Below are 23,294 nucleotides of genomic sequence, written 5' to 3' on the forward strand. Positions count from 1 at the left end.
GCCAATAGAGCTGTGAATCATCTAAAATAAAAACTGGTCTCAGAACATTGACAGCCAAAAACAATGCAATGTCATAAAGATATGGTCCAATATGCAGTAGATCTAAAACAAATGTGGAAACTATTATATTGGTAATAAAACAATTGAAAAGACGTACGAGTCTGTTTTGGTAGAGAGAAGGATAGAAATCAATTGCCTCAACACAGCAACTGAAGATAAACAAAAGGAAACAGACTCACTATTACCATGGTAAGTGATAAGAAAATATGGAGCTGGATTGAGGCACAAACAAGCTTGATTTCCCCTGGGACAATGTTGCTCTCAATGGCGAGCTCAGTAGTAGTCCAACTTGTTCAGCGGGGACACCAGTTTTTCACCAGACCTCATTTTTGGGCCAGAAATTCTGGAAACCCCACCCCAAATCTAATGCCAGCATTAAAGTCTGTACATTTTCATTTTCATGTCAACAAATAACATTCCATTCATTGTATTTTAACCAATAATCTATTTTCTAAATGATCTTTCTCAAAAACATTTGTATATTGTCTTGTAAAATCTGCACTCTCAATTCCCCCACCACCCCGACTTTGAATACTACTGTGCTAGCTACTAGCAGAGAACCTCTATGGGGGGGGTTTACAAAACGGTGCCGACAGCTACCCCGTGGTCCCATTTTGACAAGGTAATCACAGATGATGACCGAGCAGGATTTACTTTGTCTTCTGTCCTGTGCTTTAACTCGTCTGTAACACATATTTAAGGACTTCCCTCTGAATGATGGGTCCCATGTATGTCATTCAAGAGGTTACGGGGAGGACGTCAGAATGTCTGTGGTATCTGAAGAGTGTGTGCGTTTAAAGTTCTATTAGTCATATACTTCTTCTGTCCTAGTAGACTCATTTAGCTGTGTATTTCTGTGTGTGTGTGTGTGTGTGTGTGTGTGTGTGTGTGTGTGTGTGTGTGTGTGTGTGACTCACATGTTGCCCCCGGTGCCAGTGTGATGTTCTTGGGCGATGGGAGGGGGAGGTCCTTCTTCTCTGGAGTGGTCGGCTGCTCGTTCTCCTTCTTGCGTCTCTTGTAAGGAACAAACAGTCTGACCGGGCCAGTCTGGACCAGAAGGAAAGGGGAAAGTAGATCACAGACAACAGGGGAAACCAAAGTCTGAAGCATCCGTTTAGAAATTCCACTCACCACCAAGTATGGTGGCGGTGATGAGAGAAAGTCTAGCGGCGGGGATGAGAGAAAGTCTAGCGGCGGGGATGAGAGAAAGTCTAGCGGCGGGGATGAGAGAAAGTCTAGCGGCGGGGATGAGAGAAAGTCTAGCGGCGGGGATGAGAGAAAGTCTAGCGGCGGGGATGAGAGAAAGTCTAGCGGCGGGGATGAGAGAAAGTCTAGCGGCGGGGATGAGAGAAAGTCTAGCGGCGGGGATGAGAGACAGTCTAGCGGCGGGGATGAGAGACAGTCTAGCGGCGGAGATGAGAGACAGTCTAGCGGCGGAGATGAGAGACAGTCTAGCGGCGGAGATGAGAGACAGTCTAGCGGCGGTGATGAGAGACAGTCTAGCGGCGGTGATGAGAGACAGTCTAGCGGCGGTGATGAGAGACAGTCTAGCGGCGGTGATGAGAGACAGTCTAGCGGCGGTGATGAGAGACAGTCTAGCGGCGGTGATGAGAGACAGTCTAGCGGCGGTGATGAGAGACAGTCTAGCGGCGGTGATGAGAGACAGTCTAGCGGCGGTGATGAGAGACAGTCTAGCGGCGGTGATGAGAGACAGTCTAGCGGCGGTGATGAGAGACAGTCTAGCGGCGGTGATGAGAGACAGTCTAGCGGCGGTGATGAGAGACAGTCTAGCGGCGGTGATGAGAGACAGTCTAGCGGCGGTGATGAGAGACAGTCTAGCGGCGGTGATGAGAGACAGTCTAGCGGCGGTGATGAGAGACAGTCTAGCGGCGGTGATGAGAGACAGTCTAGCGGCGGTGATGAGAGACAGTCTAGCGGCGGTGATGAGAGACAGTCTAGCGGCGGTGATGAGAGACAGTCTAGCGGCGGTGATGAGAGACAGTCTAGCGGCGGTGATGAGAGACAGTCTAGCGGCGGTGATGAGAGACAGTCTAGCGGCGGTGATGAGAGACAGTCTAGCGGCGGTGATGAGAGACAGTCTAGCGGCGGTGATGAGAGACAGTCTAGCGGCGGTGATGAGAGACAGTCTAGCGGCGGTGATGAGAGACAGTCTAGCGGCGGTGATGAGAGACAGTCTAGCGGCGGTGATGAGAGACAGTCTAGCGGCGGTGATGAGAGACAGTCTAGCGGCGGTGATGAGAGACAGTCTAGCGGCGGTGATGAGAGACAGTCTAGCGGCGGTGATGAGAGACAGTCTAGCGGCGGTGATGAGAGACAGTCTAGCGGCGGTGATGAGAGACAGTCTAGCGGCGGTGATGAGAGACAGTCTAGCGGCGGTGATGAGAGACAGTCTAGCGGCGGTGATGAGAGACAGTCTAGCGGCGGTGATGAGAGACAGTCTAGCGGCGGTGATGAGAGACAGTCTAGCGGCGGTGATGAGAGACAGTCTAGCGGCGGTGATGAGAGACAGTCTAGCGGCGGGGATGAGAGACAGTCTAGTGGCGGGGATGAGAGAAAGTCTAGTGGCGGTGATGAGAGAAAGTCTAGTGGTGGAAAGTAGGAGAAGATGGAGCCCGATGAAACCGTGCCTACATTCTGCTAATTTTCTCATCAATTAAACATTCAATCTCAATACAGTTTTCTGTTACCAAAATTAGAATATTTTACAAACAGAGTGCACTAACTTTTATAGACTTCACCCTTTGCAAAGGTTTCAAGAAATTGCGTAGTTTAGGAGTGCAAGGGCGAATTGAGTTATAGAGTACCACAGTATGTGTCATAATATCCATAAAACCTAGCGGTTAAACAAGGAAAGGGTTCCAATCGTTTTACAACAAGTACATTTATCCCACAGGCGATTTTAGATACACTTAAAATAAGGTCTGTTTCATGTAAGCTTACCCTGGAGTTTCATTTTGATAATCGTGTAAATCTCTCTGAACAAGGTGACTTAAATCAATATATTCACCTGTATTTACCCCCCCAAAATGAAATGCTAATTAGCTGCTAATGTGGCTATCATAAAGAACTACAAATGCCATGATGAGCTGGATGAGACTCCCGAATCTAGGCAAAGGGAAGAATCTCTGGATTAACCATCTAATGTTAGCTAAATGTAGTAATGAATACATTCAAAATAAATGTACAATTCTGTGAACTGTCAGCAAAGGTGTCAGCTAGAGATGATGTGCAGGAGCTTGCAGGGATTTTAAGTCTTACATGACGTCTACTTTGATGCTAATTTGCATTTTCAGATCTGAGCGTCAATAGAGATGAATACATTGATAAAAGTCAACTTGTCCGAAAGAGATTTAAATGGTTATCAAAACACAGCCCATATTTTCAGTGTTTCTAAAATTCCTTATGGGAAAAATGAATGGTGGACAAACGATTGGAACCATTTCCCTGTTTCACTGCTAGGTTTTATGGGCATTATGACACTTCCACTGTAGGGCTCTATTGCACACGCGCACTTCAGAGTGAGCGTTCCCTAACAGAAATATGCAAATACATGCTAAAACACACCAATAGAATCTTGCGGGCTTTGCTCTGCCCACCTCCTTGCTTCTTCTGCCCACTGCTTAATTTGCTCCCATTGGAAAAGACACCAATGACAAATCTTGGATTAGTTACCAGTATCTTTGGTATAATGATTAGTCAGCAATAGTCTTGGTGGAAATAATATGTGATCAGTTTTTCCCACACCTTCGAGAGCTGTTGGTCAGCTTAATTAGTTTCAGTAACAATAAGTAAAAAACAGTTAGCAGTTCTATAACAGGCAGCTTACAGGCAGCTGAATGTTATGTTTTATGTGATCAACAAAGTTATGAAAGATTGCATTTGATGCAGATGGCAAAAGCAGCTGTGAAACAAAGTATATGTTGTGATGTAGGAAACAATTTCTCCCCTTATCTTGCAAACAATAAACCAGTCCCCCAGAGTCTATCCTTTATGTCTGCCAGCCCAGGGACCCGCTATAGTCAGGTTCAGAGGAACAACTATCACACACTTAGCAGAGACACAAGAATGGCTCATTGTTGTTTATATTATGGCTGGCAATGCATGTCATAAATAAGTGGTACATACCATATTAATGTTCTCCCCTGCGTAAGATGGACTATCCTTGGTACACTAGGGGAAAATATAAGACAAAGAGAATGTGATTGGACAAAACGTAAAATGAGAATTTCACAACCAGGCCTTTAGAAGTGATGACCAATGTCTACATGTCATGCAAACCGCAGAGAGCCTGTACTGAGCCGTTCTGTTTGTTACACCTATACCCTTGTGGCGTCCTATCCCTAGAGCTACCGGCATGTTCAAAAGACATTCATTCACCGACATCTTTGTCTCTGTAAAGTCAATTAACTCACCAACGAGAGGTCGTCACAGCAGGCCGCACAAGTACAGGACGCGGCATGGGGGTTGAGGATGCGCTCCTGAGAAACCAATCATATGGCTGGTTACTAAACAATTATATATATATATATATATATATATATATATATATATATATATATATATATATGCACAATTGGTGGCTGACTAAATACTTTTTTGCCCCACTGTGTATATATATATATATATATATATATACAGTGGGGCAAAAAAGTATTTAGTCAGCCACCAATTGTGCAAGTTCTCCCACTTAAAAAGATGAGAGGCCTGTAATTTTCATCATAGGTACACTTCAACTATGACAGACAAAATGAGAAAAAAAATCCAGAAAATCACAGTGTACGATTTTTTATGAATTTATTTGCAAATTATGGTGGAAAATAAGTATTTGGTCAATAAGTTAATCTCAATACTTTGTTATATACCCTGGCAATAACAGAGGTCAAACGTTTTCTGTAAGTCTTCACACACTGCGCCACTGTATATACACCCTTAATTGTCTTCTGACCGCAGGTGGCACAGTTCCATCAGAGCCGGTCACGGCTGACAGACTGTGGCCTGAGTGGACTGGCTTGCTCACCTGGATTAGGCACTGCAGGGGACGGCCTGCATAGCGGATGCTTCTCTTCCAGTCCTTGCTGCTCGCCCGGCCAGACATGCCCTCAAACTCAGTGGGCGTGTACCAGTGGTTGCTGTGCTTGATGCAGCGTCCCTTTCCACCTGGTTGTCAGTCGATTGGACAGGCGGCAGAGACAAGACAAAACGGCCGCAATTATTTACATGGAGATGGACATGTATAGTTCATTAGACTATCCTAGCCCCTTCATTCACCATAACCCATGTATTCTCAAGTTGAGGGAAGAAAATCTGTAATCTGTAAAATATGGCTTCTTTCAAACAACTTTTAGCAGCTGGATTTGTTAAAAAAAATCAACTCCAGAGAACCACCCCTATTCCACCACTCCTCAACTTTGTCAACAAGTTCACACATTTATTTCTCCAGTCTTGATACTTCAATTACAGGCCATCAGGGTGGCTGCGGTTTCCAGCCAGGGCTGAGGAAAGCGGTCATCTTCAAACCAAGAGCTCCACCTTGTGGCCCAACGAGCCCTACCTGAGCCCAGTCTGTTCTTGTACAACATGCCACTGGTGTTCCTGCAGCGCACTGGCAGCTCGTTGTTGTACACAGATGGATCCCAGTTGTACTTGGAGCCATCTTTCTCCTGCCCTGGATTCATTGGGGTGGGGGGAGTCTGGGGGGCTGGGGACAACACACAACAATAAAGTTACAGAGACACCTGAAATGTATTTCACTAAATTCTTCCGCTGTTCTGTCATTCACTACATACTTTAGTCTGAGACTGCCATTATTGAAGTCATTTGTAGTGAGGTGGAGCATGAGGGGCGTTGTACAAAACAAAGTCAACAGCAATCGGATCGTCTCTAACCAATCAGAATATTAAAGCCAATGACACATTTTCAAACCGCTGTTTTACCAACGTGTTTTCTGACTCTGGCCCAACCCATTAGTTTCTGGACCAATCAGACGGCCCTAAATGTGTTCGCATTCAGTGAAGGGTTGGGAAGGTACTCAGATAGATTCATTGGGGAGAAGAAAGTAACGTCTTGGGCGTGGCGTAGCACTTCGCCAGAACAAGGAGTCTGGTGGCCAGGCAATATTTTAGCGGCCATATACAGATTTAAACATTTAATTTATCCTGTCTTGGTTAGGCATCTCTGGAATATAAGTACACAGGTCAAAGCAGATGCTGCTATCTACTGGCTACAAGTCCATCACAACAACTTTCCCAGCACAGTAATGATAGGTGATTGTAGGAATTTTATACAATACTTTCTATGAAAAGTATCATACAAAATACAGGTCAAGAGCACATTGAGATTCCCTGGTGCATACCAGAGGACATGGCGGCTGCAGCGTTCTTCAGTCCTGTTGCGTCCACTATTCCTTCAGTGTGAACCACTATCAGAGTGGCCTTCTGGGGATTGAGACCGTCGCCAATCTGTAGGGTGGTCCTGCCAGTCTGTCATGTGATGGAGGATCAGAGAGAAACATCACATTGCACAGTCTGTGCTGCTGGGTAGGTGATGTGACATATGAGTCTAGTTTTCCACAGTCTGTTTCTTTTCAGATTAGTTGTTGGAAAATCTGACACAAATGTGTTCCTATAGTCTAGACGATATACGCCTAGTGAGTGGTCCTATAGTCTAGACGATATACACCTAGTGAGTGGTCCTGTAATCTAGACGATATACGCCTAGTGAGTGGTCCTATAGTCTAGACGATATACGCCTAGTGAGTGGTCCTATAGTCTAGACGATAGACGCCTAGTGAGTGGTCCTATAGTCTAGACGATAGACGCCTAGTGAGTGGTCCTATAGTCTAGACGATATACGCCTAGTGAGTGGTCCTATAGTCTAGACGATATATACGCCTAGTGAGTGGTCCTATAGTCTAGACGATATATACGCCTAGTGAGTGGTCCTATAGTCTAGATTATATACGTTTTGACTAGATATGTTAAATACTCATGTTGGGCTCTAGTGTGGCAGCTGTCAACATCAACATTTGAGTCATTTAGAAAACGCTCTTATCCAGAGTGACTTACAGTAGTGAGTGCACACATTTTCGTACTGGTCCCCCGTGGGAATCGAACCCAAAACCTTTGCATTACAAGTGTCATGCTCTACCAACTGAGCTACGCAGAAACAATACAAATCCCAATAGTAGGCCGAGACCACAAGATATTCAGATCCAAAATGACCACCATGTGAGAACTTACAAGAACATGCTCTGGTATGGAGGCTGAGGTGGCAGTGAACACATTGTCCTCGGTTGCTTGGACATCCCCCACAGTGACTGTTGTGACTTCTGTTGTGAGAGATCACATGTTGAAATAGTCAAGTGCACTCTACCTACATGACTGGCTTGTCTCTCTTTGTAGTAGATCTCACTATGTGAATCACATTAGTTTTGATGCATTTATTTTTTATTTAAGGTGGCCATGATGGTATGAGGGCCAGATTGGGAATTTAGCCAGGACCCCGGGGTTAACACCCCTATTCTCACAATAAGTGCCATGGGATCTTTAGTGACCACAGAGTCAGGACACCCATTTAACATCCTACCTGAAAGACTGCACCCTATAAAGGGCAATCACTGCCCTGCAGCATTGGGATATTTATTTTTAGGGACCAAAGGAAAGAGTGTCTCCTACTGGCCCTCCAACACCACTTCCAGCAGTATCTGGTCTCCCATCCAGGGCTACCAGGACCAACCCTACTTAGAATCAGAGGTAAGCCAGCAGTGGGATGCAGGGTGGTATGCTGATAGTTGATTTGATAGGGAAACAAAAACAAGGACTGTGCCCAAATATTTGAATACCAAATATTATGTAAAAAACTGGAAACATGGGCGTCTTGCAATATTACCTGTATTTTACCTAACGTTAAATACAAATATCTACGGAAAATAACATGTTTGGAGGTACATGTAAGCGGCTATGCTGATAATCAAATGTATAAGTTAGCTAGTTCATGCATTTCAAAATGGGTAACGGAACTATAGCTAATGCAGCTGAATTAGGTTAGACTGGTTGATTTAGCTAGCTAGCTAACCTGTTTGTGTTTGCCTATGCGTCTAGTATTGTAACTAACAGTACTAGCACAGATGAAAGGAAGTTAGCTTGGAAACATAATGTGGTACTTGCTAACGAGCGAAAACAGGTGTAGCTGGCATTTAGCTAGCTTGACGAGTATCAGTAACGTTAGCTGGCTGCATTCTCAAACTTGCCTGCAAAAGCTGTCTCGGCATCGTCAGAGTTCGGCAAGGACTCGGTCCCAATCTCGATGTTCCCCGGTTCTCCCATTACTGTCATCGTGGTGACTTCGGCCTCCGACTCAGTATCCGAATCCACCCCCTCCTCCACCGGCTCTCCGGCAGCGTCTATGGACTCCTCGTCCAACACTAGTCCCTTCGTTGCCGAGTCCGTCTCGTCCATGTTCCTATGTCTAACGATTTACGCCGAATTTGACCGAAAAAGAATCGGAGAATATGGCACCGACCTGATTATATTGTGTTGAGCATAAACCGCTCATGCACTGGAATAAAATAATAATAATTTGTGCCGTCGATTCAATTATTATTTCAAACCAAATGTATTAAAACGGTGAGAAATGGCGTCTTACCTTCGTTGTCTTTACGCTTTTCGGTCAAATCTCACAGGAAGGAGATGCAGCGGAAATTACCGAAACAAAACGACGTCACACGAATCGACGCTCAAATCTCGTTTCAGTTTTACACCACAAGGTGGCAATATACACATGAGAATAGAAATTGTAAAACGTTTATTGAACCTTTTTTTAATTAGGCAAGCCAGTTAAGAACTAATTCAGGTTCTACAATGACAGCCTACCCTGGCCAAACCCTCCCCTAACCCGGAAGATGCTGTGCCAATCAACAAATTGGATGCAGTCCATCACAGTGCCATCTGTTTTGTCACCAAAGCCCCATATACTGCCCACCACTGCGACCTGTATGCTCTCGTTGGCTGGCCCTCTCTTCACTCTCGTTGCCAAACCCACTGGCTCCAGGTCACCTACAAGTCTCTGCTAGGTAAAGCCCCACCTTATCTCAGCTCACTGGTCACCATAGCAGCACCCACTCGTGGCACACGCTCCAGCAGGTATATCTTACTGGTCACCCCCCAAGCCAATTCTTACTTTGGCTGCCTTTCCTTCCAATTCTCTGCTGCCAATGACTGGAACACACTACAAAAAACACTGAAGCTGGTGACTCATACCTCCCTCACTAGCTTTAAGCACCAGCTGTCAGAGCAGCTCACAGATCACTGCACCTGTACATAGCCAATCTGTAAACAGCCCATCCAACTACCTCATCCCCATACTGTATTTATTTATTTATCTTGGTCCTTTGCACCCCAGTATCTCTACTTGCATATTCATCTTTTGTACATCTACCATTCCAGTGTTTAATTGCTATATTGTAATTACTTCGCCACCATGGCCTATTTATTGCCTTAACTCCCTTATCTTACCTTATTTGCACTCACTGTATATGGACTTTTTGTTTTATTTTTTTCTACTGTATTATTGACTGTATGTTTGTTTATTCCATGGTAACTCTGTGTTGTTATATGTGTCGAACTGCTATGCTTCATCTTGGCCAGGTCGCAGTTGCAAATGAGAACTTGTTCTCAACTAGCCTACCTGGTTAAATAAAGGGTAAATAAATACAATAAAATACCGCCCTATGTCTAATAATGTCTAATAATGAACAATTGTTCATCATTAGACCAACAGTAGATTAAGTCCATGAGCCAGGCGCAGGGTTTCCCAAACTAAGTCCTGGGGCCCACCCTGAGTACATGTTTTGGTTTTTGCCCTAGCACTACACAGCTGATTCAAATAACCAACTCATCATCAAGCTTAGATTATTTTAATTAACTGTTTAGTGCTAGGGCAAAAAACTAAATATGCACTCAGGATGGGGCCCCAGGACCGAGTTTGGGATACCCTGAGCCAGGGGGGTGGTCGGTCGGCTTCACTTGGGCCAACGACGTCTCATAGTGACTTTTTTCAAGGTCTATGACGTCCTTAGAGTTGGAAAATGTGGATATTGGCGGAACTGGAAAACGGTGTCGTACAGGCTGATCCAGAGCATCCCAAACATGCTCAAAGGGTGACATATCTGGCGAGTTTGCAGGCCATGGAAGAACTGGGACATTTTCAGCTTCCAGGAATTGTGTACAGATCCTTGTGACATGGGGCAGTGCATTATCATGCTGAAACCTGATGAATGGCACAACAATGGGCCTCAGGATCTCGTCATGGTATCTCTGTGCATTCAAATTGCCATCAATAAAGTGCAATTGTGTTCGTTGTCCGTAGCTTATGCCTGCCCATATCATAACCCCACCGTCACCTTAGGGCACTCTGTTTACAATGTTAACATCAGCAAACCGCTCGCCCACATGATGCCACACACGTAGTCTGCGGTTGCGATGCCAGTTGGACATAGTGACAAATTCTCGAAAACGACGTTGGAAGCGGCTTATGGTAGAGAAATGAACATAAAATACTCTGGCAACAGCTCTGGTGGAGAACTCCGTAGTCAGCATTCCAATTGCACGCTCCCTAAAAACGTGAGACATCTGTGGAATTGTGTTGTGTGACAAAACTGCACATTTTAGAGAGGCCTTTTATTGTCCCCAGCGCAAGATGCACCTGTGTAATGATTATGCTGTTTAATCAACTTCTTAATATGCAACACATCTACCACACTGATCCTCAACACTGGAGCTCCCCAGGGGTGCATGCTCAGTACCCTCCTGCACTCCCTGTTCACCCACGACTTCATGGCCAGGCATGTACCATCAATAAGTTTGCAGACAACACAACTGTGGTAAGCCTGATCACCGACAACGACGAGACAGCCTATAGGGAGGAGGTCAGAGATCTGGCCAGGTGGTGCCAGAATAACAACCGATCCCTCAACCTAACCAAGATAATTGTGGACTACAGGAAAAGGAGGACCGAGCACACCCCCATTCTCATCAATGGGGCTGTAGTGGAGCAGGTTGAGAGCTTCAAGTTCCTTGGTGTTCACATTAACTATAAACTAGAATGGTCCAAACACACCAAGACAGTCGTGAAGAGGGCACGACAAAGCCTATTTCCCCTTAGGAAACTAAAACGTTTTGGCATGGGTTCTGAGATCCTCAAAAGGTTCTACAGCTACAACATTGAGAGTATCCTGACTGGTTGCATCACTGCCTGGTACGGCAATTGCTCGGCCTCCGACCACAAGGCACTAGAGGGTAGTGAGTACAGCCCAGTACATCACTGGGGTTATGCTGCCTGCCATCCAGGACCTCTACACCAGGCGGTGTCAGAGGAAGGCCCTAAAAATTGTCAGACCCCGGCCACCCCAGTTATAGACTGTTCTCTCTGCAACCGTACCGGAGTACCGGAGTGCCAAGTCTAGGACAAAAATGCTTCTCAACAGTTTTTAGCCCCAAGACTCATGAAATGGCTACCCGGACTATTTGCATTTGCATTGTGTGCAAAAAAAAAAGATTTGCAGATACAGGGCCATCAGAGAATCCCTGCATTAACCCCACAAAGGCTTTTTCCAATATTTTTCCGCCAAACAACTCAATGGGCTCTTATTGGACAATTTCGCATGACCATACCTGTATAAAATATAATTGTAGTATGCCCGAAAATATCTTAACATGTTCATAGCGATGTAGAATATACAACCACATGAGCCATTGGTAATCCTGTTGGTAACCTGTTTATAATAGCAATAAGGCATCTCAGGGGTTTGTGGTATATGGCCAATATACTATGGCTAAGGGCTTTGCTGATGACACTGTCAGTGATTTATTTAGAATTCAAGGAACACTTAACCAGCATGACTACTACAGCATTCTGCAGCGATACCTCATCCAATCTGGTTTGCGCTTAGTGGGACAATCTTTTGTTTTTAAACAGGACAATGACCCAACACACCTCCAGGCTGTGTAAGAGCTATTTGACCAAGAAGGAGAGTGCTGTAGCAGATGACATGGCCTCCACGATCACCCAACCTCAACCCAATTGAGATGGTTTGAGATGAGTTGGACCGCAGAGTGAAGAAAAAGCAGCCAACAAGTGCTCAGCATATGTGGGAACTCCTTCAAGACTGTTCGAAAAGCATTCCATGTGAAGCTGGTTGAGAGAATGCCAAGAGTGTGCAAAGCTGTCAAGGGCAAAGGGATGGCTACTTTGAAGAATATACAATATATTTTGATTCGTTTAACACTTTTTTGGTTACTACATGATTCCATATGTGTTATTTCATAGTTTTGGTGACTTATAGAAAATAGTAAAAATAAAGAAAAACCCTTGAATGAGTAGGTGTGTCCAAACTTTTGACTGGTACTGTATAGTATGTAAAATTATTGATAGAAATGTGATAAGAATCTTCCCAAAACGCTGATTTCTGAATATGTTATGATCAATAATTGCAGTATTGCTAATATTCAATCATGTTAAATGGATATGTACAGTACATGTGAATAGTCACGGATGTGAGCTGATTAAAATGAAATACCACATTATCCTAGTAGCTGTTTTCATTATGAGGACTTTAGGCTGTACCATACATTCCATTACAGTAGGTTTCCATCCAATTTGCGACAGATTTTCATGCGAATATTCAAAAATCTGCATAAAACAATATGCTAATTTTCCCACCAGAGATGTTTGGTGCAGCGGTCCAAGGCACTACATCTCAGTGCAAGAGGCGTTACTACAGTCCCTGGATTGAATCCAGGCTGAATCACTTCCGTGATTGAGGGTCCCATAGGGCGGCGCAGAATTGGCCCAGCGTTGGCCGGAGTAGGCGGTTATTAACTGATTTGACTAGTTAAATAAAAATAAAAATTTGGGGGGGGGGAAAGGTGAACATAAAAATTAATGTCACCGTGAAATTCCCATGTACCGAATGAAAAATACAAGTTAAATGGGGTTCCATCTCATTTTCAACTCAACTGATGGTTTTGTCACAAAAACTGTTGCATTATATACCGAATGTGCCCACTCTGGTCTTGGCACATGCACTCTAGCCAACAGCTCCCAGATTAGGGGTAGGCTAACTACATTATGGGACTAATATAGATAAGAGTACAATTATTTGTATTTGTCAAAGGGCAGTCAAGCATCTGTCACCAGAATAAGACCCTCGATATTTATTGGAAAGGAGCATCAAGCTCATCACCTTGCACAACATTCACCACCCTTTTACGTTCATCATGACTTCATCTGTAGCCTAATAAACTGCATGCTTTCCCTAGTCGTAGCCGGAGGACCACAACATATCGTCGTGTGACTATCAAGTTTACTTCGATATGATGGTTATATCAATATTTGCGCATAAAAAAAGGCGTTTCCACCGCCATTTTTCGCATAATTAATTTCACCGACACAATCATATCCCACCAACAAATTGTCGGCATTTATACAATTCTACCGGCATTTATAGAATGTATAATATCAGCACTTTCGTGATTTTTTTCATGCATCAGGTAATTCATTCGCATGAAATGGTTGGATGGAAACGTGGTTAGTGTAGTAAAATCCGATGTTGGGCCTGTTCAGGCCAATTACATTCATATTCTAGTAACAGTCCAATGCATCTTCATGTAGATTAACTAAGTGTAATGATTTTCTGCTCTCACCATTAGGTTAAAACGTATGGGCATTCCTATGGAATTTACATTGTAATGCATGCGGCAAATGTCTAGTCCTCTGCTTTATGAAAACATAAAAGGATAACATTGTAATATCATTTTAATCAGCTCATATCCATGACTATTTTTTAAATTTAAAATTTTCCCTTTATTTTACTAGGCAAGTCAGTTAAGAACAAATTCTTATTTTCAATGACAGCCTAGGAACAGTGGGTTAACTGCCTGTTCAGGGGCAGAACGACAGATTTGTACCTTGTCAGCTCGGGGATTCGACCAGAGCATGGATATTCACATGTACATATCCATTTTACATGTTTGAAGATGAAATGTTGCAACTATTGACCATCATTTCTTCTGAAAACAGCGATTCAGACAGCTTTTTGGGCACATTTTTCACACAATTCTGTGAATAATTTAACATCTTCATATCTGGCACACCTGGCTGATGTGGTTTTGTATTCTACACACGATGAATATTTTAATATTATATCAATATAATGAATTTGTCAGCATACTACAATAATACTGTATTTCAAACAGGTATGGTCCAATAAGACCTAATTGAGATGTAATGGTGGTCATATTGGAAAAAGGCTTCTGTGGGGTTAATGTGTAAATTATGTGCTGGCCCTGTATCTACAAATCTTTTAAAACTGTTCTAGCTGTGTGTGCGCAATTTGGTGCCTATCAAAGTTAGAATCTATAAATATAGCTGCCCTATTACATGGAATTTTATGGCTAAGCTTCCAAAATGGGTGATTTTTAAACAATATTTGGAGCTGGTGCTTTCAAAGTTAGTTATATCATTATTTGAAAGGTACATTACATTTACATTTAAGTCATTTAGCAGACGCTCTTATCCAGAGCGACTTACAAATTACTTTTATAACCTTTCTGAACCACTTGTCAAACAAATGTTAAAATGTATCAGTGTTTCCTTTTTAAAGCCATTAACACAGGTCATTCTGATATGTACCCTAGAGGTCAAAGTTTGTCTGTCCTGATCATTTCCAAAAATGTGTGTCTGATGGATAGTTGTGAATCTAAGCGTTCCAATGATACATAATTAAAACCAATAACTCTGTATATTTAACCAGTGTAAAATGGCAAGCTAGTTAGCAATGTGTGCTAGTAGCGTTTCAATCAGTGACGTTTCTCGCTCTGAAACCTAGTTATTTACCTTGCTCTGCAACGGTTGCGGCTTTTGTGGCGCGATAGGTAACGATGATTTGAGGGTGACTTGTGGATGTATGCAAAGGGCCCCTGGTTCAAGCACAGGTTGAGGGCGAGGAGAGGGACGGAAGCGAAACTGTTATACACATTGTTTATTGTAGGGCAAAATCCCTAAGGGAAAAATGGAGGGATGAAAGAGTGATACACAGAAACCTACCATTGCTGCACTGGTATCACACATTTCCCACCTCTCGGTACATAAATCACTAAAGACACATATTTGGTGGTCTGGCTCATGGACTAATTGGATCACTCAGATCTGGATAGTGGTAGATTGAGCAAATAATTACTTGCAACAGATTTTTGCAAAATCTAATTTAATATCCTTAAAATCTAAATGTCTTGCCATCTCCTGATAAGTGAAATGGCTCCATTGGTTCAGGACTGCATTAACTACACGAACCACTGGAGCAGATATTCAGAGCAAGAAAAATTGAATTTGGACCTGTGGAGTTCACACTTATCCGGAGTAGTATCAAAAATGTTTATTACACATACATTACAAGGATTCACTGGAAAAAATGATCGTAGGATCATGTTATGTAGTTGTTTAGGAAATGCAATAACAGCCTTTATTTAACCAGGCAAGTCAGTTAAGAACAAATTCTTATTTTCAATGACGGCCTAGGAACAGTGGGTTAACTGCCTGTTCAGGGGCAGAACGACAGATTTGTACCTTGTCAGCTCAGGGGTTTGAACTCTCAACCTTCCGGTTACTAGTCCAACGCTCTAACCACTAGGCTACACTGCCGGACAATCTCTTATTGTACCTATGGTCAGTACTGCCTGTCTTGGCTCAGTAATGTGAAAAGGGCACTGGGACATTCTTTGACACACTGCCAATCTCTAGGGCTATTTATCAATGTAAATAAAGGACTATCCTGCTTTCAACTGCATCCTGGTAAGGATGAGTTGTTTTTCTGTGTGTGTGGGGGGGGGGGGGGGCAAACATTCAGTTTTACATGACTGGGGTCTTAGATAATGTATATACAATACAAGTTCTCATATAACTGAGACAAATTATATACAGATTTGCACATACTGTATTTCTCATTTCGAGCAGAAGACATTATTTCGAGAATTGGAGCGGGGGTGATGGGTGAGATGATTTCCAATCCAAAATCTTTACAATAAAAGTTTATATTTGGTCTTTCTTGGTATAACTGAGAGGAAAGTAGCCAGCCACACTGTAAAAAGTTCCATTCTTGTTAAAGCTCTTCAGTTCTGGACCCTGTAGATGAGATAGTAGAGCAGGAAGAAGACAAAGACCAGTCCTACTGAGACATAGCAGAGGATTTTGCGATTGTCTCTTCCAGATCGCACCATGCCAGAGAACCTCTTCACACTGCCAGTCAACAGTCCTGTAGCACTCAGAAAATTGGAATCCTAAAAACAGAAAAGTTAGAGTGGATTGATGAACTTGCTACTACATACATCAGGAAACTCATTTGATGCACAACTAGACAGCCACTTGCTACAAACAGCTACATTCAGATTACCCTTCCCCCACTCCCCACTCAAGACTTACCATGCCATCCAAATAGGAATTTTGGTCTTCAGCTTCTTTGTCAATGTCGTAGGCAAGCTTTAAAAATAACAAATTATTTTATTTTATTTACTTTTTAAATTAAGTTAACATTAGCAGCTAACTTGTACAACAATACTAGCTATGCCTGCTACTTTATTTGAAAGCTGTTGGTAGCACATCGCCGGTAAATTAGATGTAATTTGTCAGTGGTCATACATACCGATTTCAATCTGGAAACTTTGGACGCCAAATTGTCAGCCATAAGCTTGTTTTCCGCGTCCAACATATCGTCAACAGCACCTTGTCCTATCATGACAAGCACAGGGAGTGAATAATATGATATTTACATACGAGCAAGATATCACGTAAAAAAAATAACGTAATACTTAATATATAACTACGACCAGAGACAGCTAACATTAGCTCGACAATCTACACTTCACACATAAAAAGCAATCTACATATAATTCTTTCAGAATTAGTCCGTAAAAATGTTAGATTAAGAACATTGGTCAACAATGTTCATTACGAAGACGTGTCACTTATCAAATTACCTCGATTCCAGTCCGCCATCTTGGCTGTTGAAGTATCAGCAAATTTACGGAAGCCCGTTGAAACCACTGCGCTGTTTGGATGCAATGACTGTGGGGGAAAGATTATGGCTATACAGACAAGGTACATGTCTCTTCGCTCTAACAATGGGAATCTTTGTCCACAAGGTAGCCCAGCTGACTATCTAGTTACCGCCTTTATTTGGATTGGTGGATACATTTCATTCCTGTAATCTCTTTGAATATTTGATTAGGGTTTTGGACGTCAACCGCATGCATTCAATGACGAGCGATGTATGCTACTAGCCTCATGGCATGAATATGCATAGCCATCTCGAGACAACTCCGATATGAAGTGTTTTTTCTCAAAATTGCTGGGATGTCACGTGTCCTATATTTTTATTTAACTAGGCAAGTCAGTTAGGAACAAATTCTTATTTACAATGACAGCCTACCCCGGCCAAACCCGAATGACACTGGGCCAATTGTGCGCTGCCCTATGGGACTCCCAATGACGGCCGGTTGTGATACAGCCTGGAATCGAACCAGGGTCTATAGAGACGCCTCTAGCACGGAGATGCAGTGCCTTAGACCGTTGAGCCCAAAAATATCAATATTATATCAGTACACTCGTAACAACTTAAGGATTACGAAACGTATATTTGATCAAATAAACCTCACGTAGCAAATAAACCATTCATTATTTTGTTGACCAAATTTGACAATCTCATTGTCCTCTATGGGCTCCCGAATGGCGCAGTGGTGTAAGGCACTGCATCTCACGGCCGGTGTAGGCCGTTTTTGTAATTAATCATTTGTTCTTAACGGACTTGCCTAGCTAAATAGAGGTTAAAATAAAAACACAACAACTTCTTGCATGGTGGGCGAAAAAACGCAATTTGCTGGAGGGAGCCAGATTTTCCGCAGAGTTGGGCCTCTCTTTTCCTCTTCTTGCTGTAGGTTGGTTGAGACCAGGGGTGTATTCATTACGGAAACCGTTAACCGTTCAAGAACCAAACGGAAGCCACAAAGACAACTGAACAAAACGGGGAGGGACATACCTGCATTTGTCCAATATAAATTGTCCGTTTGCGTTTTCCGCTTGGAGTAAAAGTAGACGAAACATTTTGCAAAGGAATCAGCACAAGGAATAGCTACACCCCAGAAATAAAAATCGTTTCCTTGGTTCGCGGCGTGTAGACAGAATGTGTTCTCGATACTCGAACGAGGCTAAATTCTGAATGCTGTCGTGCCAAGATGGGATGCAACTTTTGTCAAATTGATGTCTAAAGTTATTTTTTGTTTTGCATTTTAGTTCACCCTAACCATAACTTAATTTGATAAGTAAATTTTGACAAAAGCTCTATATTTTCTAGACAAAACCACAGGAAGTAATATAAATTCCGAGAATGTAAACGCGATTTATATCACATAATATGTGACCTGGTGGATTTGTTGTTACTCTTTTACTCATCGGTAAGTTTTACTGTCAGTTTTACCCGTTTTAATGAATGACTGTTATCGCAGGGTTTACTACTACTTCAACATGGATTATATGATGGTGGTGTAGGCCTATAATTAGGCCACTTTCGTGATTTATATATATCGATCGCTGACATTGCAATTTCTTAAAGGACTAAATTGATGTACCCAGGTATGCGGCCTAGTAGTAGGCCTACATTTACCGCACCACCTAGGATTATGCAAACTTCAAATAATAAGCAGTGTTGCTGCTTTGTCTTATTTAGTGTGAGTAGAATCAATATTGATGCTCTTGGGGACTTTCATTCTAAATAAACATATTCTAAATAAACCTATTGCATTAAAAAAGCATTGCAGAAGTATCTAGTTACAAAGCACAATGTTTTTGTCATTTGATATATCAGGATTTGTATGATGTATTTTGAAATGTTTCCAGTTTACTCACATGTTTGTCTCCACATTTCAGTTTACCTGTCAGTGCTTATGTGGAATAAAGTTGATGAATCAAAGATATGATGCCGTCTACACACCATAAGGGATGAAGTAACTGGCAAAACAATGTTGATCTGATTTCAAATACATTAGTTAAGGATATCATCAGAAAGGGATGTTAGAGATGGACAGGGAAGCTCATGCAGAAGATGAGCCCAGAGGAGGGACTGGGTTAGTGGATGCCTTTAAGATCCTCTCTAAGGTCCCATACGAGAGACAGCTAAGCCTGACTTTCAAGTTGGGTGATAGCCTGGCTGAGGAGCTGGTACATGCCATGTCTCTCATCTGCCTCGGGAAGAGGTCAGAGGCACTGAACAAGCTCCAGGCTTTGGGGGACAACAACATCATTGCTAACCATCTGGCTGAAAAGGTGAGAATGTGTGGAGTCAAGTTGGAGGACTTAACAGTGAGCATTGTTCCTTTCCAAGAGTGTACCGTGGGCACCTTAGCAGACCTAGCGAGGATTTTCAAGGTGTTGGCTGAAGAGAGGTTGTGTGACTCATCTCTGAGGGATTTGGCTTATCAGACAGCTCTAGCCACATTCAAGAACAAGAACAGTGGTGAAGAGAGTTCCGAATCAGAATACATACAGATGCAGCTGAGAGAAGAAACCAACAGGGTCTGTGGGCCTCAGATTGAGGACACAGTTGGGGGGATGTGTTTCCCTAAGGACTCCTCATCAGGCCTTTGCTCCATCCCGACGCTGGACCAAGGGAGCACAGCTTTACAAAAAACAGGCTTTCCTAATCAGACAGGAAGTGGTCACAGTCCACCGTCCTCCCTACGGGATGACACCTCCATATGTTCCTACCCTTCTCACTTGGAGATCAGTGTATCCGAAACAGTTGGCTTTAAAACAAGCAACACCCCAGCCTCCTCCAATGAGGAGCCATCCCAGCCTCCTCCAATGAATTTGGAGCCCGTACAATCACCTGTTACACATTATGGTACAAATACAGGAGATGAAGGTGCATTTAAATACTTTTCCAGGGTTACGTCTCGGGATATACCACCCACACAACATGTGCCTAAGCCTGTTAAAGGAGAAATGGACAGAGTTACAAGTGTTGCAGTGTCTTGTGAACACAAAACAGGGTCAGAGGTGAGAGTTTCACCCCTTTCTCCTGTCACTTTCACTCCAGTTCAGACTAAGTTCGATAACCCTGAGAGTCCAAACGCACATTCCAAACCATGCCCAAAAAATAACCTTGTGCCTCCCTCAAACAACAATAGGCCAACTTCTCATCCAACTACCACTGAACCAGTGTCAGCAAGTGTTCCATTGAAAACCCCAAATCAGGAGGAGGAGGAGGAGGAAGTGTTTTTCTCCTTTGTCATCCTGCATGCAGCAGAGGATGTGGATATGGCTGAGAAGTTTAAAGAGGAACTAGAGTCTATAGTTGGTGGTGAAGGAGCAACCTTCTCTCAGGACTTTGCCATCCCAGGCAGGAACACCCTCATGTGTGTGGAGGATGCCATCAACAATTCAGCCTTCACTATCCTGATGCTTACTCGCAACTTCAACACCCGTCTGCTGGAGGTAGAAACCAGTTCTGTGCTCATGAATGCCATTGAGAACCTGCACAAGTACAACACTGTCATCCCTTTTCTGCCACAGGAGAACCGTATGCCCCGAGAGAACATGCCCAAAGTTCTGAGGATCTTTATTCCGTTAGAGGAAGGTAATGCCTTTGAGAGAAAGGCAAAAAGGGCCATGGCTCCAGCAAGGATTGCTAAACAGAGGAGGTTGTGGTTGAGCGAGCAGGCAGTGAGGGCGCAGGTTAGGAGACAGGAGAGACTACGACTAGAGGAAAGGCTTCAAATGGATTTAATTCGTGGTCAGGAGATGGAAAGAATGCAGAGATATTTGTTGCAACAACAACTTTCCAATCAACCCTCGACTCCCACAATGCCTCACTTTACTACTGATCCATTTTTAGGAAGTACACCTAGAAATGTGTCCAATATGTCAGTGACACCACCGCAACATGGGTGGAGTCACCCACCAGGAAACATCCACATCCAGAATGCTCGCTATATCATGTTTGGGAATGACTCTAAAATGACTGTCGGACAAGGAGGGGACAGCAGTGGGGATGAAGAGGACAGGTTCTAAATTGAATATGATGTAATAAAGAAGAGGGTTAAATGTGGTCTTGTGAAAGCTAGTTATTCTGGAGTAATCATTTAGGAGTATATTACACTTTTGGGACAGATATCCTGTTTATTTTCTTCTTGATGGCCATTTTGTCTATTGATGGTGTTTTTGTATTGAGTATGATCATAGTTCAATGTTACATTAGTTGATTACTTAAACAAATAATTTCTGATGCCCTGTTCCATTTAAGTGAAAGTTCTCATTTTGAATCAACTGTCATCGCTTGCAAAAGCTGTCATTTTAAATCTGGAGACAAACGTGCAGTCTCAGGTACACTGAGAATGAGGGGATTGGTGCAAACTGGTGAATAGGTAATAAGATACGTTTGTTGTGGTTTAATATAATTGTTTCTCTTTTAAAATTGTGTTTTTTTTTCATTGTGTTCAATTACTTCTGATATGCAATAAATACATAAGGCTCCAGTTCCTCTTTTCACCTGAACCTATTTGTTGATACTGTGTTTAACTAACAAGGCCAATTATGTTTGGATCACCAATAGAGCAGCATAAAGGAATTCAAGCATGATTACATTTTATTCAATCAATAGTCTAGAGGTTCATAACATTTTATATAAAATACAAACAACAAAGATTTAGATGAATGCAGAGTTTGTAGAAATGTCAGTGAATGTGCATGAGTAAAACATGTAGTGTATGAGAGAGCAAAAGAAACAAGAAGTTTAATGTAGTCAGACATGCATCTGTATTTTCCCCCATATCAGGTTTTCTGATTGTAATAACCTTTACAACTGGTTGGTAAAATACATTTATTTTAAAATACTGGCGAAGTGAATATAATGTGCTTGAAGATAGGGGACCTCCATTGGCAGCCCGGCAGGGAGTAGAGCGGATGCAGGCTCACTAACACACTGTTACATGACTCCTTTTCCCCAGTCATGCACACATGATTTGGGCCATGTTTGTCCCAGCTATGCAGTCTCCATGTGGGTTTCATGGGCCAATCATAGCACCATCTCTCCGGTCGCATAGTTCTGTCATAAGAGTCCAGGAACCTCTCGATTGGGTAATAAGTTCCCAGAGATCCCACTCCACCTCCATGGAGCCTCTGTGAGTGATAGAAAGGCAAAGTCCAGTCCACAAACGCAGTAGTGTCATAATAACCTCTAGGTTCCTGTGGAGGGTACTGTGGCTTCATCCAGCCCCAGGATCCATGCAGCCCACTTCTACCCCCACAGAGCCTCTCCCGATGGCTACAGCCTAGCTCGGTCCAGGACCAGCCCAGAGAGCCAGCTGTACTGTACCCGTCCTCCAGCTCCTTCTGGTGCCTGCTCCTCCTGGCCTTCCTGTGCTGCCTGAAGTCCCCCAACAGGAAGTTTCCCAGGTGGGCTGGGTGGATGCCCCAATGGTGGCCCTTCCCGTCCTCGCAGCGGCCCACCTTGATTTATAGTTTGATACAATTTTGACTATATATATTCTCTTAAATACATAGGCTATACAGCCAATACCGAGTTTAACTATCAAGGATAAAACAATTACTTATTTCCAATTATGGTCCTTTTATACAGAACAAAAATACAAATGCAACATGTAAAGTTTTGGTCCTATGTTTCATGAGCTGAAATAAAAGATCCCAGAAATGTTCTATACACAGAAACATTATTTATGTCAAATTTTGTGCACAAATTTGTTTACATCCGTTAGTGAGCATTTTTCTTTGCCAAGATAATCCATCCACCCGACAGATGTGGCATATCAAGATGCTGATAAAACAGCATGATCAACACACAGGTCCCCTTGTGCTGGGGACAATAAAAGGTCACTCTAAAATGTGCAGTTTTGTCACACAACACAATGCCACAGATGTCTCAAGTTTTGTGGGAGCATACAATTGGCACTCTGACTGCAGGAACGTCCACCAGAGCTGTTTCCAGATAATTTAATGTTAATTTCTCTACCATAAGCAGGCGCCAACGTCATTTTAGAGAAGTTTGCAGTACGTCCAATTGGCCTCACAATCACAGAACATGTGTAACCAGGCCAGCCCAGGACCTAGACATCTGCCTTCTTCACCTGCGGGATCGTCTGAGACCAGCCACC

The 23,294-nt window shown here is 43.1% G+C and overlaps 3 protein-coding genes across 8 annotated transcripts in view; 1 reads left to right on the forward strand and 2 right to left on the reverse strand.

The window, feature by feature from the left end:
• The window catches only part of deaf1 (DEAF1 transcription factor), a 32,345-nt gene extending 23,576 nt beyond the window's left edge, over positions 1-8,769 (reverse strand). For 3 of the 4 annotated variants that reach the window (XM_064989935.1, XM_064989934.1, XM_064989932.1), the window contains exons 1-8: positions 8,330-8,751; positions 7,320-7,408; positions 6,434-6,560; positions 5,633-5,779; positions 5,099-5,238; positions 4,494-4,559; positions 4,207-4,251; positions 978-1,107 (exon numbers count right to left, since the gene is read on the reverse strand). In XM_064989935.1, the coding sequence (XP_064846007.1) occupies positions 978-1,107; positions 4,207-4,251; positions 4,494-4,559; positions 5,099-5,238; positions 5,633-5,779; positions 6,434-6,560; positions 7,320-7,408; positions 8,330-8,537 (952 nt within the window). In that variant the 5' untranslated portion in view covers positions 8,538-8,751. Of the gene's footprint in view, positions 1-977; positions 1,108-4,206; positions 4,252-4,493; positions 4,560-5,098; positions 5,239-5,632; positions 5,780-6,433; positions 6,561-7,319; positions 7,409-8,329 lie in introns of all 4 variants that reach the window. The other variant, XM_064989933.1, reaches the window with a different exon arrangement.
• Positions 8,770-15,496: 6,727 nt separating this feature from the next.
• bet1l (Bet1 golgi vesicular membrane trafficking protein-like) lies at positions 15,497-17,235 on the reverse strand. The gene is made up of 4 exons (XM_064989940.1): positions 17,109-17,235; positions 16,775-16,860; positions 16,555-16,611; positions 15,497-16,412 (listed from the first exon to the last, which is right to left on the reverse strand). Exons 1-4 carry the CDS (start codon positions 17,233-17,235, stop codon positions 16,245-16,247), a joined length of 438 nt encoding a protein of 145 aa, XP_064846012.1. The 3' UTR covers positions 15,497-16,244.
• ticam1 (TIR domain containing adaptor molecule 1) lies at positions 17,145-21,659 on the forward strand. Of its 3 annotated transcripts, none has more exons than XM_064989938.1 (2): positions 17,145-17,229; positions 19,054-21,659. In XM_064989938.1, the coding sequence occupies exon 2, from the start codon at positions 19,195-19,197 to the stop codon at positions 21,193-21,195; it is 2,001 nt and encodes a 666-aa protein (XP_064846010.1). In that variant the 5' UTR covers positions 17,145-17,229; positions 19,054-19,194; the 3' UTR covers positions 21,196-21,659. The 3 variants fall into 3 exon arrangements, with proteins under 3 accessions (XP_064846010.1, XP_064846011.1, XP_064846009.1); XM_064989939.1 differs by having other exon boundaries at positions 17,187-17,273; XM_064989937.1 differs by lacking the exon at positions 17,145-17,229 and adding an exon at positions 18,153-18,581.
• Positions 21,660-23,294: the final 1,635 nt, after the last annotated feature.

This window comes from Oncorhynchus masou, chromosome 15 (genome assembly GCF_036934945.1).
Source record: "Oncorhynchus masou masou isolate Uvic2021 chromosome 15, UVic_Omas_1.1, whole genome shotgun sequence".
NCBI lineage: Eukaryota > Metazoa > Chordata > Actinopteri > Salmoniformes > Salmonidae > Oncorhynchus > Oncorhynchus masou.

What these genes read in the sequence shown, in the direction of transcription:
- bet1l (XM_064989940.1), bottom strand. Translation starts at nt 17,235, where the DNA reads ATGTACCTTGTCTGTATAGCCATAATCTTTCCCCCACAGTCATTGCAT. An exon ending in AAGTTTCCAGATTGAAATCG is followed by an intron (nt 16,612 to 16,774) that starts GTATGTATGACC and finishes TTATTTTTAAAG; the next exon opens with CTTGCCTACGACATTGACAA. An exon ending in ATTCCTATTTGGATGGCATG is followed by an intron (nt 16,413 to 16,554) that starts GTAAGTCTTGAG and finishes TTCTGTTTTTAG; the next exon opens with GATTCCAATTTTCTGAGTGC.
- ticam1 (XM_064989938.1), top strand. Translation starts at nt 19,195, where the DNA reads ATGTTAGAGATGGACAGGGAAGCTCATGCAGAAGATGAGCCCAGAGGA.